General features: G+C 43.0%; 1 protein-coding gene across 1 annotated transcript in view; it reads left to right on the top strand.

The window, feature by feature from the left end:
- Positions 1-17,963, top strand: part of LOC115359827 (copine-9-like) — a 149,267-nt gene that overhangs the window by 49,976 nt on the left and 81,328 nt on the right. Inside the window, exons 5-7 of the mRNA XM_030052470.1 lie at positions 3,156-3,195; positions 3,804-3,806; positions 5,966-6,042. Of these exons, the coding sequence (XP_029908330.1) occupies positions 3,156-3,195; positions 3,804-3,806; positions 5,966-6,042 (120 nt within the window). The remainder of the gene's footprint in view (positions 1-3,155; positions 3,196-3,803; positions 3,807-5,965; positions 6,043-17,963) is intronic.

The following is a 17,963-nucleotide window of genomic DNA, read 5'->3' as shown; positions in this document are numbered from 1 at the left end:
CAGGATTTCTCAGTTGTGGTTTGGAAACACAGCACTCAAACTTGACCCCTCCTCGTTGGCTAAGCTACCCAGTGGCAGTGAGTTTTAATTTCCTAGGATGGCGATGGAAAGAAAAGTGGCACTCCAGCACCCCCCTGTCCAATAGCAAACAGGTCGACAGTGCGTCGCTCTTCATCCTCATCCTCTCCTCCAGCGCTCGCCAGCGGGTGAAGGCCAATCCTAGATCCACGGTCTGCGTCCTTGATGTTTGTAGTTTCCTATTGGATGCGGTGCTATCGATCTGACACTGTGCTGCGCTGTGATTGGCCGGGAGCTACACACTGCCCTGCCTGAAGGCCGAGGCACACACTTCTAGTGGCTCACACGTGATGATGGAGAGGGATTATTTTTCCTCGAGTCTACGTGTTGTTTGTTTAGGGGAATCCCACTCATTCCGGTTTATCTTCCTTAACTTCTGTGCCGTTGTTAGCTTGTTTACGGTGCTGTTTATGCTACTGTTTTTTTATTTAAAGGCCATGCCACACCAAAAAGACACGGCAAGGAGAAACGTCCATGACCTGGTTTTCCATGATACTGATGGGAATGACAAACACGATACATTTCTTAATAAATCAGAGTGCGAGCGAAGCCGCGGCCAAACCCCTCCGTGTCTCAGAGCTGCGTCGTTTTACATCGTCTGAACTGAATCCTCTGTGCTTTGTGAAAAAGATATTTACCCTGCAGCTCAATTCTGTCACACATGAGATGCTGATTGTCTCTCATTATTACTTTGCATTGTGTCAAAGCACAATATTTCTGCTTTCAGTGAATGTTTACCTTTGTCTCTGATACAAAAGCCCAAAAGGTGAAGGAGATTTGTGCAAAGCTAGCATTTGGGGGTGGGAGACATTTTGGTCGAAATGGAGGGAGCGGACAGATTGAAGGCGAGCAGTGAAACGGTGAGGGTGAGGACGTAATGAAAGTGTGTGTGGGGGTTCTGGAGTGACTTTTATGAAACTGTTTTAAATGGCAGAGAGCACTGCAGCTGGCACTTTTCGGTAAGCTGCGGTGCCACGGCCGGTGGTATAGCTTCTGGCCCTCTTACATTTCCTCTCGTTTCCATTATTTCCATTAGTTTCCAGCTTTTAGTTCCCTCTTCACAGCCCTATAACCCGACACTTGGCATACGCCGAACTTGACAAAAAAAAAATGAAACTCAAAAAGCAGCAGGCGGTCGGTCAGAGTGATTTTAGTGGATACTGAAGCTACCTTATTTTTTGAAAATAGCTCCAACACTTTACACCCTCTCAAACTGTGAGACTAGAAGAAGTGAAAAGTGGTTTACAGGAGCGTTTTTGAAGCCTTTTTTTTTTTTTTTTTTAATGTCCCTCCTCCTGATGCCGGGGGTGACGAGGTGGACCGCTGGTCAGTCCGTCACACAGCTGTCAATCCCGTCAAGCTGCCGTGTTGTCCTGCATGGTTTCCTTTCTGCCCATGCAGAACGTTTCCCTGTCCATCACACACCAAGGAGACCAAGGGGGAGGTATTGAGGAGAAAAAAAAAGATAGAATGGGGAGAGAGATAGAGACAAAAAAATCCAAAACATCAAAGTAGAGGAGAGGGAAAAGAGGTAGGGAGGAGGGAATATGGTGAAGGGTGGAGAGAGAATAGAAGTCGGGGCAAAAAATAGAAAAATAGGCAAAAACAAACATTGAGAAAGGGGGGAACGGAAGTTATTAAAGAAGGGAGAGAGGATGGAGAGCAGGGCAGAGGAGTCATGGCAATAAACAAACTGTCCTCCCAACATTGCCTATTAAAAAGTAATGTTGCCCTTTGAAATGTTAAGGAAATATTAATAGCATAATAGAGTTTGGCACCAACTGTTTACAGCATTCTGAATCGGGGCGCTGGCAGGGTGTTTTTTTTTATTATTGTTATTATTATTATTACCATGCTTATTATGCTTCATGTTTGGACAGTGTCATTTAATTGCCACAGTTCCACTTTCACCCGGGCTTGCAGGAGAGCAGCTGGTCCGCAGGGCTTCAGCAGAAACCTCATTTACGGCGGCGGTGGATGTTCGACGCCGGGAGTCGATGTTGAGACCTTGTCACTCAGCCTCCACAAGGCAGCCGGGCTCCCCCGAGAGTGGAGCTCTACTGCGATCTGTGTCTTTATAAAAGTTGAACTAACTACCACGGTGGCGCACGCATCGCCGTTCCCTCCCTCTGGTGTTTTAGCGTTTGAATAAATAAAGAAAACGAGTGACGGTTCTCCCCGTTGCAGCCTCTCGGTGAGGCTCCCCGCCATCGACTTTGCGCTGCCTTTTGAAACCTGCTGGAGGAGCGGAGCCGTTAATTACTGTCAGGTTAAACATGTGGCTCTCTGATGAGGTGGAGGAAGGATTCAGGATAAAAAAAAAAGAAAGAAAAAAGAAAGAAAAAGAGTGATGTGAATGTTGCTGGTTTCCTCAGAGCACACGGCGAGGAAAGTGTCATCCTCCCTCGCTGTAAGACTTTGACAGCAAATGAGAGGAGCAGAAAGAGAAAGAGGGACAAAGACAGAGATAGAGAGAGAAAGATCCGTAGAGAGAGATGTGTAGCTGCAGCATACATGATGTCTCTCCTGCTATTCAGTGCACGGCTGGATTTCCTTTGTCAAACATGAACAAAAACCTTTTCAAAGAGGCCCGCTCGTGCTGGCGCTTAAGAGGAGCTCCGTGGGGAGACGGCAGCCTTGAGAAGGGAAGGAGAGCAACTCGTCTGTCGACAGGGGAGCGACTTCAGTCTCCACCGGCCACGGGCCAACACAATTCATCGCACTGCCGCCCTGATCCACATCCATAAATTTCAGTTTTATCACTCTCGACTCATGCGCACACGATCATATTATTTATTTAGCAAACATGATGTTTATCTTGTGTATTCCCCGGCGAGCTGCCCATTATTTCTGTGTTGCTTGTCAAGAGGGGTTTACCAGAGGAGGTGGTGGTGGGGGTTTCTGTGTCTTATTTATTTATTTATTTATTTTTAATAAAAGCTTTGCTCTGTGGTTTCCGTGTTCTTTCAAGATGTCTGCATCTCTTACGCTGCGATGTGAAGTGATGACGGTGTGACTATACATGAGAGCAGAAACACATGAAATATTAAAATCAATGTTTTCTTTCTCTATTGCAGGTACAATGTGGACACCAGAAGCTCCAACCTGTCAAAACATGTAAGCAGCTCTGATGCCGTGGGATGACATGCAGACAGCCAGAGTGTACTTTTTAATTTAATTTAATTTAATTTAATTTAAAGATTTGTGTTGGTAATCCTTTTAATGTAATTTATTTTAATTTAATTTAGCTTAATTCAAAGATTTTTATTGGTGATCTTTATGATTTAATTTAATTTAATTTAAAGATTTTTATTGGTGTCATCGGTAACATGTAAACAGTAATTACTACAGTAGTTTACAATGCAGTAATTGACAATCACACCATAACAAGAGGATAATTGGGGTTTTATTTCAGGTTTAACATTCAGTAGCTGAGTGTAATAACGCTTACAACCAATTCAAAGCATTGTCCCAGTAGTTTTGTGCAGCTCAGCACACTGAGTAGCAACATGTTGCCGTGTTTTCCCCCCCAAAGAAGGATTTTCATTTCGGTCTTTCAGTTTGTTTTTTGTGTGCGGAAGAGAGCAGCTTTTGCTTTTATTACTTCTTCAGAAAATGTACTGTAATATCAGCTTCAAGTGTTTTTGTTGTGCCTTTTTTTTCCCACAGCGTTCCCCCTAACCCGTGTCTGCTTTTCTTTATTGCTTTCCAACTTGGACGAGCAGAAGGTAGGCTGATGTCACTCAATCTCCTTCCATTTCTCCTGCTGAAAGGAGGCCTTGTTATCTCTTAGACATTTTCACGGCGGAGCCAGAGTCTCCGTATTACATAAAACATACTGCTGGATGACCTTTCAGTGTGTTTCTGTGACTGCCTACTGACTTACATAAATGTGAACAGAGGCACACTGACCGAGAGATAATGGACCATCTGGGCTGGACTGTGAGCAGAGCCGCTTCGCTCCAAGACGAAAGCTGTCGTCTCAAAATCCAAGAACAAAATGTTTGTTTTTTGTTTTTTAAATCAAGAAATAGTTGCCTGTTCATTGCCTAGATATTTTAGTGACACCATCCATGACTGGCATATCTGTGTAGTACTCTATGATGGTGATGGCAGCTGTAAAGCACTCAAGATGCCTTATTACCATTTTATAAGAACAAATAATGCTCACTGATGCATTACAGCAGCGCTCAGAGATAGCTATAACTGAGTTACCCTGTGCAACAGAAACACAGCAAAGCATAAGAGGTGCTCATAGTGTGCTAAAATGATCCGTGCAGCATCATAACCTACCGCTGTCTGCAAGTGAAATGCATTATAACTAGTTTAAATGAGCCATGCAGAGTCATATGGTGCCGTTTTATGCAGAGCGTCATGCCTCCTAATGCATCGAAAATAGACCATGAGAGCTGCAAATCACAGGTTTTCATGGTTTCTTTAGGCCAAGTGATGATGTTAGTGAGGGAGAGAGGAGATGTGCAATTGTGTACAATCCTGATTTTCAGCTCGTCAATGGGAAGGGAGGCAGCACCAAACCAGACTTTAGTTAGTTAAGTAAAGTTTACATTTATTTACAGGGGACTTACATTGTCACAAGACCACAGGACGCAGACAATGAAGGAAAAAGGGACAAGGGTGCCGTTCAAATGTCGTAACGATGTTAGGCATCAGTAGCTAAGAGCGCAGATGATGTGGTTTTTCAACGTGGAAGCAGGAGAAATGTCCAGAAGTTTCCCCCCAAAGGACTGGCAGATGGTTCATTTCAGCATCTGTTGTTGTCTGTGTCGTCCTCGGTGTCGCTCTGCTCTGCCGCTGCGATGCGTTTCCATCACTCTGGATGATGCAAAAGACAGTTTCAAATCTGATTTTAGCGTCCGTACTGTGACACATTTGTAGAAATCTGATTGGAATTGTATTTCGAGTCACCTCCAAATGCGGTTTTGGATCTGATTTGCAAAAATTGCATTTCATGTGGAAACAGATTTGGGCTGGCAGTCTGAACGAGGCCAGAGAGCCGAGCTGCTCACTTAAAATCACAGCCACCCTGATTGATAAACAAGACATACATTTTTAGCATCTGTCCCTCAATTGGTCTTGATTGGAGGACTGGGTCGTCCAGGGAGAGGGAGGTAGTGGCTGAATCCTGGGACCCCAGAGCTGGACAGGCACAAACAACACCAGAGAGGCGTTTACACAGTAACAAGAGCGGGCGGTGGTCCTAATACAGCCCCGGGTTATTTATAACAGCCAACTTAATACGTCTGTTCTGGAATAAAATGTCTAGAGATGTATGTGAAGGTGCAAACACAGGTTTTTGCAGTGGAGATAAAAAAGCTAGAGTACCTAAAGCAGACATACATAGCTGACGTGGCAAAGTTCCTCTGAGCTAAAATCAGAGAGACAAAAAAAAAAAAAAAAAGAAAAAATCTGCTTACTTGTGACAAAGTGTCTTCAGCAAACACAGGTATTATTATTATTTATGATTATGTCTGCCAGTCTGTCTCAACTCCAGCGTGAATCAGCCTCTTCAGCAAACTGATCAATCAGACCAGCAGCGGCACTTTATTACAAGATCCACCTCTCACTTGATTTTTTTCACCCAAGCTTCTTTGTTTTATTTATTTATTTATTTATTTTTTAAACTTTCTCGATGAAAACCTAAAGACTATCAGGGCATTACCAGTTTGAAAACCTGTTTGTGGCATTTTGCTCCAGTATAGACTTACTGGCTGGTTTCAGCGTAGCAGTCAGAAAGAGCCTGAGAGTTCCTGATGTGTAGTTGGTTAGATGTGCAGATCTCAGACACACACACCTTTCCTTGTTTGAGTTAATCTGTGTAAGAGCAGGGTGTCGCTGTATTAACCGGGTGCTGCTCTGCTCTGTGAAGGACTTCCTGGGTCAGATGTTCTGCACGCTGGGGGAGATCATCGGCTCGACCGGGAGCAGGCTGGAGAGGACGCTCTCGTAAGTCCAGCACGCACACAAACGCCTGTTGTTTTTAAACCAGGATTACACGCTAAAAAAATTGTGTGACACCACTGACACATGCAGCCCCAGGTTAACCGGTACCAGTCTGGAAACACAGTGTTTCATTTCAACGACACTGAACTCAAGTTCAGTCCAAAACATGGCGATTTATTGGTAATTTATTGTATTACGTGGCATTATTGTCCAGTGAAAACCACTTATCTCAAATTGTTTTACCTGAGGATGGCTGGTAGTGTGAGAGGGAAGGATGGACCAGCATGCAGGTGCTGGATTTATTCAGACTGGCCACATAGTAAAAAAAGAAGGAAGACAAACAGTTTCATTAGGTTGATCACTTAAGGTCCTCTGCAGAGAATTTAGTGGGGAAAAAAACAAACTTCACATCCCACAAAAGACTGGTCGCCCTCCATTTTCCTGGAGAGTGGGTAAACAGTGGGTAAACTGTCTTCCAAAACCTTTTATACCCTGTCACCTGCTGTCTGTGTCACCTGCTGTCTGTGGCCAATCAGGGATGCTCTCTGGAGTTAGTGCCACTTTAGCCCAGGTGGCAGCAGCCGCCCCTCGTTAGGAGCTAAAAGGTAAAATCAATTGTACTCTGACAGAATGTTAATCAGCGTTATTCTCCAAAGGGGCAGAATCAAGACATACATGTATTGTTAGTGATGCTGATGGATAAGTAATCATCCCCTTCTTTGAAACTTACTCATATTATGGGAAAACAAACACAAAAACATTTTAAAGGGGAAGTGCACTGCTTCTTCAAGGGTCAGGCAGGTCAAGGAATTAAAGTTCCTCTGCAGAAAACCCGTGTGAGCCGAGAGACTAAAATACAAGTCAGTGTTGACAAAAATGACACCAACTTTGGTGATTTTTTTTTTCGTAATTGGAGAATTTAGCCTGTCCTTTTATGGGCTCAGAATGTTTCATAACCCTTTGGCTTATTAAAGATTTTCAAATTTTATTAGAAAAACTGAAAAGTGGCCAGATTTTTTTCTCCTTCTGCTTCCATAAACTGAAAAGGATTTTCAGATTTCAAATTTTTACAGATTTATGAGGCACATATTTTTATATTTCTTATTTTTTTTCTTTTTCTTATAATTTAATCCTTGAGAATTTGAGGAGCTGCAGCTGACCCAATTTCCCCTCAGGGATCAATAATGTATTTGTGATTCTGATTTCACTGGACAGCGACGTATCAGCCTACATTCACACTGAAGCAACAAAGTAGAACATGTCCTGTATCTTCAAGCCTACATGAGTTTGACGTTAACGGGTGACCTGATAATGACCTGGGACGGCTGCAGGGTTCATAACGTGAGAAAATGCGGCTTAATCCGTTTACATCGAGCTCAAGTCCTGCATGAAAGTGGGATTTAGGTTAACCAGTGTAACCTGCTGCACTACTTTAATATTTTCGTCCACAAACCTCCGGCAGCGTCGACATACTGACTCCCAATTTCTCTCCAAAAAGAGACATTCACATATTGAGCAGAAATAAACCACCATTTCTATTGTATTCAATAGAATCAAATTAAAATTCCAGTCGCATGTCGTGCCGCTCGGTGTCGTGTTGGGATGGAGAGGGAGGAAATTTAATCATTTCCCGCTGATAAAGAAAGACGTGACAAAGAAGCAACACTTTATAAAGGTGATGTTATCTTACCTGCCCTGGAATCAGGACAAACTTTTTCTCCTGAAGCGCTTCTGGAGGGTTCAAATACCAAAACGCAGTGACACCGGCGTTCACCTTAAGGCTTTTACCACAGCAGGCCGCGAGGGGGGAACGCAGATATCACAAAACAACCGATTGTGGAGATTTTCTGTGAGAGATGAATGTGTTTGGACATGGAGGCACGAAGGAGCGTTCACCTCCTCCAAAGACTTTACTGTAAATCTGTCTCAAATATCTTTGGTCAGGATAGACTTTTGCTTTTTCATACAGTCATATGTAATTATAGAAAACACGCTGTTTTCGGCGTACACTTAGAGCTAAATGTACTGACATTTACCTCGTACTGCAAAAATCCTCATGTTAATAAGTCATAATCACATATTCGATCTGAAAGTTTTGATTTCTTCAAAGAGTCCAATGCAGTTTCACTTGTTTCAGGAATTTTTCTTGTAAACAAGGATAAATATCATGGAAAAAGTAAAAAATCAAAGAGCAAATCCAAGATGGAGGAGGTAATCATTATTTGCTGCATGTTGGTTATTAAGTTATTTAGTCTCATATTCAATCTTAAATCCGTGTTGTTGTTTTTTTTCAAACAAGTGAAACATAATCTGCCTGTAGGATGAGATAATCCAACTTGCTTCCGATGTAGTTTCACTATTTTCAGAAATTTTATGTAAATTTCATTAAATATGTTGGAGCAGGATCAGCCCACTTAGATCAAGAAAATGACTCTTGATTCAAGAAAATCACAGAAATCAGATGATTAGCGTTGGATTATCTCATCCCACTGGCAGATTTTGTTTTTTGTTTTTAACACCGAATATAAGAGTAAATGATTTGCTGGAGATTTTTTTTTTTTTTTTTTTTTTTTTTTTTTGTGGTATTTGACTATCACTGATGATCATGAAGTCTTTGGTTTAGTGAATGTAAAAGATGTTGAGAGATTTACTTAACTGCAATAAATAAAGGTTAAAAATAACACCTTGCCTCCTCCATGCATAACTTGCTGCAATATCTCCCAGCCTGGATCCCTGCGAGCGGTATTAGAAATAACTAATGGTTCGATGTTATGATGCAATTCTGATGCAATCCTCAGAGTCACCTGTCTGCCTTTGATCGATCTGCCGCTATCACCTCAGCCTCTGACAAAGTGGCAGCGTTTCCTCTCCACCTTGGAGATTGCAGAGGAGCGAGCGGTGGTGTGTTTGTGCCTCGGGCCGACAACGTGAAACAAGATGCACCTTTCTGTAGCGCCGAGGCTGTTGTTTGGGAAAAAACACGGATGTGCTTTGGAGGGGAGTCAAGCAGCAACACTGGTGCACGTTCCATCCTTATCTCACTTTTTTTTTTTTTCCTGTATCTGAATTAGTAATCAGTGTTAGAGGACAATTTCGGTATTTTTCAAACTGAGCCTTACCTTTTTACCTGGAAATGGTCCAGGATTGAGCTGGAACGTTTCAGCTGGGAGCCACAAAATGAGCTGCAGGGTAATCAGATGAGGCAAGTTCCCCTCATCAACTTTCATCCGATAAAAGTGTTTCTTTTTGCCTCCAGATTGTTGTTATGCAGTGAGTGAGTGACGACATTATGAAAAGGATTCCCTCACAGCTCGACATGTATCTTTACATCTAATAACATTACGTCCACTCTGCTGGCAGTAGGTCTCTCTTTAGGTAAAAGTGCTTTGGTTTAGGATCTCTTGCCCTCTTTGGCTCCCGGTAGTCATCCCGTTCAAAGACCTCACAGTCTGTAAGGCTGCAGTGTACGGACAGGAGCGTTTGGATCCATTTGTAGGACCTCTAGCCACAGCTTTGGTCGGTCCCTATCCCACAGAGGTAGGCTACGAAAGCCACGTGAAGTGTGGTGCATCATTTTGTTGCCACAATTCAGGAACGCACAAACAAGAACCATTGTTTTTTTTCTTAACCTTTTAGATGGCACCAAAACTCTTCCTGGCCGGGACTCGTCTCTCCAGCAGTGAGATTTGAGACTTCTCCTTGGGCGAGACTTCTGTCAAGGTGGTGCACGTCTGTCTCTGGATCCTTTCCATAATGTTGGCAGACATTTATAATAATAATCTGAGCCTGTCGGTGGCAAAACAAGCACTTTCAGAGGACGTCATTTGACTTGCGCTCCTTTGATGACACTGCAGTCTGTTTTGTGGCTGCCGGCTGAGGCATTTGCGCTCAATACTGGACGAATTTCAAAACGTTTTGTCACTATCAGTCATTTGGACCTTAAAAGGTAGAAAAATAGGACCCATGAAAATCGTTTTTCTCTTCATAGAAGCAAAACAGGTAAAAATCTGCCAGTGGGGTGAGATAATCCCACTTGTCTCCAATGTAAATCAACTTGTTACCAAACTTTTCTTGAATCAAGTGTCGTTTTTTTTTTTTTAATCCTAGTGGGCCGATGTGCCTTATTCTGCTTTTTTTTTTTCAACATATTTATACTACCCAGAAGATCAAAAATCCTGAAACTGCATTGGAAACAATCTCATCCCACTGGTAGATTTTTTCCCATTTGTTTAAATAGAAACACGTTTTTTTTTTTTTTAAACACTGAATATGAAACTAAATGACTTGTTAAGATGGAGAATTGCAGTGTCGAGGCCTTATTAAAAAAAAAACAAAAGCAAACACACACACACACCAGTTATTTTTAAATATATATAACTAACATGACTTCTGTGGGAGAAGAATTCTTTAATATTGCGTGCCTCCTGAATATTAACTTTACTGACTGGCAAGAAGTTGTTCATCGTTCATACTTCATAATAAATCATATTCCCAGAGTGGGACCCTCCGCTGTTTGCTAAAGCAGATTTGGCTGCTACCCCTGCGCATTTGTCATTTATCTATGCACAAGCCTGCGGGACCATTTCCTAATTCAGACAGCTTGTCAATGAGAGAGCGGCTCTGATGCCCTTGGATGACATTGCTGTGTTTTGGAAAGTTTTGCGTGGAGGAAGGGGGGGGAGGGGCGGGGAGGATCTGCTGTCGGCGGGGTCCCACTGAGCGAAGCCTGCCGTGGACGTGGGCTGTGTTGGGAAGAGGCAACGTGCATTCAGGAGGAGAGAGGGGGTTATTGATTACAGGAGACTGCAACCAGGATGGCAAGTCACACACACTCGGTCAACAACCAGCCGAATAAAAGGAGCCACATTCTGTTTAGATCGAATTCAGCAAGGAACTGACAGATGGCGGTGTGCAGGTGGCGGCCAAGTTCGGTGTCAACACGAAGAGGAACAATACATTTGACAAAATTATATCATAGCATGATAGTGTTATTTATTAATGCCTTACTGTTACTGGACTCATGAAACTAAATATCGGAAAAAAACTAACATGGCTATTTTCAGCAGGGTCCCTTCACCTCTGACCTCCTGATCTCTGAATGAATATGGGTTCTCTGGGCAGCCACGGCTCTCCCCTCTGCAGACACCTCATGCAGTTTGGGCCACAGACCATGCAGGTTTTTGCATGAAGTATAAATGTGCTGTTTTTGCCTATTCTAAAATGGTGTATTTCTGCACACCGGGGCCTAAACAGTTTTGGAGTTGCCCTGTGATGGACTGGCGACCTGTCTAGCGTGTTCCCCTGCCTTCCACCCAGTGAGGTCCGGGATACGCTCCAGCACCACCACAACCCTAATTAGGATAAGAAATTTGGAAAACGAATGAATGAATAAATAAATTTGGGTTTGACTGGAAAGCTGAGGCTCTTGTGGATTCAATGAGCCACACTGATTCATGTGTGATGATGTCAGCCCCAATTCGAGCCATTTCCTTGTAGTGAGACCGTTTTTTTGAAACTTGACATCCCTGGCCAATGACTTATTGTGACCTATAGGATAATCACAGCCTCATGAAACTTTACAACCACAGACTAGAGACCAAGGGCTTTCAGAGGATGTCTGGTTTTCTAGGTATATTGACATTAAAAGTGAGTTTGGGAGCGATTTCCACAACAGAAGGTCAACAGCCGTCTGCTGTTGACCTTTAATTTCCCCCTGAAGATCCCCTGCCCCTGGGCTAAATGGGTTAAAACTACCTTGCAAACTATTTTGAACCGGTCCGAAAGATATTTAGGTCCTGATTTCACAAAACAATGTAGCTAGCAGCATTTTTTAATTCACGCCATTCTGTGTGGTATTACGAGATGTTCAGTCTGTCATAATCTCCTGATTTTTGTACTCATTGAGGGTGGATGGAGACAGCTTGCGGGTGTTCTTCAGCAGGAAATAGTTCCCAGTGAAATTCTGTGCCACTGAGGACTGTGGGTTAGCCTATATCCGGTATCCTTAACACTGTTTTTGGAAAGAACTGCTGCTGTTGAGTTTTTTCAGATGTAATTATTTGAGCTCCACAAAAGAATACCCATCCTGCACCAGCGGTAAGTGGGAAAATGTATTTTTCAGTATTTTGGGTGAACTGCACCTTTAGCATCGAAGCATTTGCTGGGTGCTGTTACCCAGATGTTCACAATGCACACAAAAGTTCGAAAACACACCTTTAAAATGAGAAAAATCTGAAAGGAAGAGGAGAATTCGGTTGTTACACTGTGTGACGCAATGGATGTGGGGAGTTTTAACTTCAGAACCTATGCACACACACACACACACACACACACACAGAAACTATGGAAGTGTATTGATTATCTCTTAATGACAACCTGGGTTTCCACGGCAACAGGGAGCATGAAGCGTTCATCTCGCTCTGTATTGCCGAGATCCAGCTGGGTGAACCGTTTCCTCCGCGGCGCTCTGTTCTCCTCTGCTTAAGATGACAACAGAGCCACAGCGAGGATCTATTTTCGGATGCCGGGCGGGGAGAGGAAAAGAGCCCTGTGGCATTTAGCGAATGGAGGACGGGATTACGAGGGAAACCCAAGACAAGCGTCATAAGTCACAACACACTTCTCTGTCAAGCTGGCATTGTGCTAAGAACCAGCAGGCTGACGGACGTAAAAGCAATCACCCACCTGTCGACCTCAGATGAATTGGCTCTTGCGCTTTAGTGACCTGCTGCACAATTGAGCTCTCCATTAAACGCCGAGGCTGCTTTGACACTTAACAGCACGTCAAGACTCGCTAGAATGGGGGCTATTCATTAAAGGTGCAATAAATAGATTTTCGAGTAATATGGGCGTGTCTGTGGAGAGGAAATAACCCGGTGTTTCAATAATAAATTCACCAGAGATTGCTCATTTTTCAGCCTGTGCTCAACCCCGCACCACCTCAGCTCTGGAGGCCAAAAACCCTTCAGCCAGAAATGCAAATGACAACGCAAGTATTATTAATCTGGTAATTAGCACAGCGATATGTTACCCCTTCACTAGTCTCAAGCTGTAGCTTCTCCCTTGCAATCTCCAAATGCCAAATGAGTCTATACTGCAGACTGCCATTAAAATTCGAGCATAGGGCAAAGCTGTCATGACACTGTTTGTGAAAATCTTTTCCCCTGGGAAACATATCCCAAGGCAGGAGACTGCACTGCCAGTGGTGCATGGCTAATGTATTAGCAGTGCCTCACACCTTAATCCCTGAAATCATCCTGTGCTCAGGCCCAAGACCACTGCACTAGAGTGCTGTGAGCCAAAAATACACTCTTACTGAACAACCATAATTGCCTAAATTTGCCCCCATTAATTACAAGCCGGAGCATTACAGGCACCAAAATGAACAAAATGAAAAAATAAATAAATAAAAAATAACCACACACACTCGTACATAGCCATCAGACACAAGAGTGCATTATATCATACATTGTGTGGCGATTGAGAGGGTGAAAGTGGTGCAGAATGTCTGTTCCTCTCACTATTCAGGTTTTTGCCATAACTAAAATCAGGTAATTATTGCTGTATGCAAACTTACTATGTCCATGTGTGAGTCTGTACTGTGTGGTGCAGTGGTTCTCAAACTTTTGTCATGACAGGAAAGGGAGGAAACTTTCCAATCATCCTCCCCGTTGCTGTCTTGACCATAACACCCCCCCAAAAAAATCATAAAACAAGTTATCACAACTGTGCTGCAGAGCGCATCATAGTAATTACCCATGTTCTGCAGGACATCCTGCACAGAGCCCCCGTTTTGCATCACTGCTCATCATTTTTGGTCTTTTCACAGTAGCTTACCTTGTAAATTAATGAGACGAGCGGGCCTGTCTCTCACTGCACAGCTTCTCAGGGCTTGGTAGAAAAGGGGAGCAGGATTCACACGGGACGATCTCCACTTTAATGCTGCACTCAATTTTAAGCCAGAACCTGGGATTTCCAGTTTCCTGGTAGGAAAAATCAAACAGAACAGCCTTTAAAGTCAGAGATTCTTCTTGTGAAATCTGGCAAAGTTTTCTTAACTTTAACCTGACGTCATAACAACGTGGCTGCCCACATTGTTAATAGTTTTTAAAAAAAAGTGTTTTAAAAAGTGTTGTTAATAGTGTAAACTTTTAAAAAGTATTTGATTGTCAGCATGGTATGTCATTAGATCAGTCAACATTGTGATAGGTGATTAAACCTATGAGCTTTAAGCACTAATAGCTTTTCTTAGTGTTGTTGTTAACATTAGCAAGCTTTTAGCACTAGTAAGGGCATGTTTTTCCCACTTTGTTGCTCTGATGTGTTGTTGCTCTACTGAGAAAATGTGATTTTATGTCAGTAACAGGCCACCGTATGCTTTGGCAGAGTTTCGTCGATGTTGCAGTTCCCACTGGTTGCTGTTGATGGTGATAAAAAAAAATCACAGGTTATGCAATGTCTCTTTCAATAGACACGCAATCAAGGCATTTTCAAGTCTGTGTGAAGATGCAGGGTCAGTGATTCATGTTCATGTATGAGAGTAGATCTATATATATCACAATATGATGAAACATACACATTGGCACACATGTACACACACGTTATGCCCCGGTATTGTTTTTGATTATCTCTCAAGAAAGTGCCTCTGACCTACATACAGCCTTTGAAAAATGTAATTTGTATTTTTTTCTCCTTAAATTATTTCTGCCACCCCCCCTTTTCTTTTTAATGACACCACACAGAACCGGGGCTTCTCTCCTCTTCAACTATTTCTCCTCTGCCTCTTGCATTAGAAATTCAAATGGGTTGAATATGGTAAGGAGGCAGCCAAGGCTGTTCCTGTGCTTGGTATTTACAGTGCAGCGAGTTAGAGGTTTTCTCTGCTCTCAGATGTGAGGGAGTGAATGGTGGTGGCGGTCGGTTCCCCAGAGTCGTAATTGATTTGCTCTTTGTCCTCCTGAGCCGTGGGTCTGCTGATGCTGATAACTGTTGACACAAGGCCTCTTGCTCGACTCCACTCCAATCTTCAAATGCAGTGTGTGACACAGTCGAGCCATAAGACACAGCTAAACCAAACACACACAAAATACTTCACACAGTCATTTGAAGTTTGAGAGAAGAATTATTACCAAACACCGACACACAGAGACACACACACCGACACCGACACACACACACACTCACACATCAGCTTGTACGCTTTATTAACTTTTATGCTTAATGAGGGCTTTGCCTCTCAGATGTAAATCTCTTTTATTGGCAGTCCGTCTGATTAAATATTAAAAACCCATATGTAGAGGGATGCTTGATGTTTCTCTGTGGACTCCCATCCAGTGAGCCACTGATACAGCAAACTGGCATGAGCTCAGCTCTTTGATCAGGCCCTATCACTCCCACCAGTTAGCAGACCCTCACATTGATTTTTCACATCGCTCCACGGCGCCTGTGTGTTCGGCCGGCGGTGGCCCACCCAGTGTTTAACATCAGCTCTGTTGTTTTTTGACGTGACACCTTGCTTTGCGAACGCTTTCCATTCCAATCTGAGAAGTAGCTTCAAAGCGCCCAGAGTTTTGCCTTTGATGTGTTGGAGGAGTTTCGGCATCCCGGGCAGTTTGTGTTTTGATCTCGCTGTCGTCTCTGCGTCCTCGCGCCTCTCTGAATTGTATTCACTCTGAGGTGTTCCTCAGGAGCCGCTGGGTTGCCATGGAAAGGAGACTTCAGTTCCTGTGTGGGAGACTCTGGGTGGTAAGGCTGCGTTTGCTGTTCAAAGATAACTCCGGTTATTTCTGACCTGGGCCTAACTTTCTTATTTTACCGCTCCATCATGTGATTGATCGCTTTGCAAATTTCATCACCTCCTTCGCTGTAAGGCTTTCCTACCTCCAAATTGCCTGGAGTTATGCTGTCCAATACACAAACACACAGAACCAAAGTAGTAATTTCGATCCAAGAAGTGATAAAACCACATCCTTTAAGCACTTTTCTCCATCCAATGTCTGAAACATGCAGATATTGTGGTATCAGACTATTTTAACAAGACAGAGTTTGTTAAAGGGTTTCAGTTTGGTGAATGCTTTGTAATTAGGAACTCCTGTCAGTCTCCACGTGCTAATTACAAGTACGATTGGGTTAATTTGTGTGAATTTCTGTTAGGCTGTGGTAGGATGTGCAACTCAAGCAGGAAACCTACAGTAGCAGCAAATCCTCTGATGATGGTGGTCCAAGTTTTTGAAAAGGTGTGTTATTAATTATATGCACATAAATGCACAAAATCATGCTGTTCCACTTCTTCTGACATGACTTGAATGCAACAGAAGATCAGCAACAAGGAGGCGCAGTGCTAAAAGTAAAAGTACTGTCATGGTAATTGTCTGTTCACAGCTATTTAAAGATGTCAGCAATGTGAGTGTTGGGGTTTTGTTTTGTTTTGTTTTTTTGTTTTTTTTTTGTCTTCTACTTTTATAACTGTTGGGCATTAACTGTGTGTGTGTGTGTGCGCGCGCACGCGTTGAACAGCAGCACTCCCACAGCCCTGCAGGTGAAATGAATGATGTAATTTTAAACACAATCCATCATCATGGAACTGGAAAAATACAGCTCAGGTTGAAAATAACTGGAATTATCCTGTAACCCTTCAGCTGGAACTGTGCTCTGTGATGAAATAGCAATGGAAATGAAATGGGCTTTGAATTGAGCCCTGGGGAACTCCGCCAGCACGCTGTGCGGGAAATTGTTTCAGTGTGGCGGCGAACCTTTCCACATCTCACGCCTCTCTCCCTCTGTCACCAGTCAGCTCAGTGTCCTCTTCATTATCCTTCATTTTGATGTGTTTTAGAAAGACTGAGCGCGGCGTTCATAATAGATAATTTAGAGAACAAGCTAAGGTTTTAAGTACCTTTCCTGTTCCTGAGAGATGTGGTCCGAGACTTTAAAGCAGAGCACTGGCACTTAGATATTCGCACTATTGGTTTCAATAATGGAGTAATGTGATGTAAACTCAAGTACTTTAGGTTTTCTTCCTTCTTTTATTTGTTTCTTTCTCCTTTTTCTCTATCTTGCCTCTCCCCTCTTTCTCTCTCTCTCTCTCAATATCTCTCTCCTCCCATGCCTCCATTTGTTTTAATAACTCTGAGCCTATCCATAGGTCACTGTGTCACTATGAATTGCTGCCCGGGCTTACCTATTTATTTCATACATGCATAATTAAATATCCGCCTGTAAAGAGGACAGAGTCACGTTCCCAAAATAAATTAAATCCGAGCAAACACCAATTTAAAGGAGGAACAAGCTGTCGAGGTGGTTTATTGAGATGTATGAGCTGGAAGGACCAAGCTAAATCAGCTGAGGAGGAAGGTGAGTGTTTTATTTGCAGCAGTAATCCGGCTGCACAGTCAGTTACATCTCCAGCTTCCACAGCTTCCTCGCTGCACAAACACAAGCCTGGTATGTTTAACAGGGCTTGTAATGACTGTGTTTAAGCATGCGGCGGCTGTGAGAAATAAACAAGAAATCATATTGGAATGATTGAGTTTTTTTTTTTTTTTATGTCCATTCTGAGTGTTCAGCTTCAACATTTAATGGTTGAATAAATTGTCGAATAAGCTATTACATTTGAATCACTGTGGTTAAATCACACATTCAGAACGCAATAGCTTGACTTATATAATTTCTGAGATTTTTTTTCCCCCAACAGGTAGGCTTATTAAACGCTTTGTCCTTGCTCCCTGCCTCCTCACCCTCATAAATGTGCAGCACAACATCCTGCCAACTCCTTGCCTCTTAAATTCCTGTAATTACGTTCCACATCGTGATCACCTCTTTGCCCTGATAAGATTAAGATTCAGAAGAAAAATGCTGTGGCTGTTTCCCGAGTCCTCCCTCTCCCCTCATTCACCTCTCCCCTCTCTCTACCCCCTTAGACATAG

This window comes from Myripristis murdjan, chromosome 5, assembly GCF_902150065.1.
Source record: "Myripristis murdjan chromosome 5, fMyrMur1.1, whole genome shotgun sequence".
In the NCBI taxonomy this organism is placed as follows: Eukaryota; Metazoa; Chordata; class Actinopteri; order Holocentriformes; family Holocentridae; genus Myripristis; species Myripristis murdjan.
The sequence above is the reverse complement of the archived record's forward strand: the minus strand, read 5'-3'. Positions and strand labels throughout refer to the sequence as shown.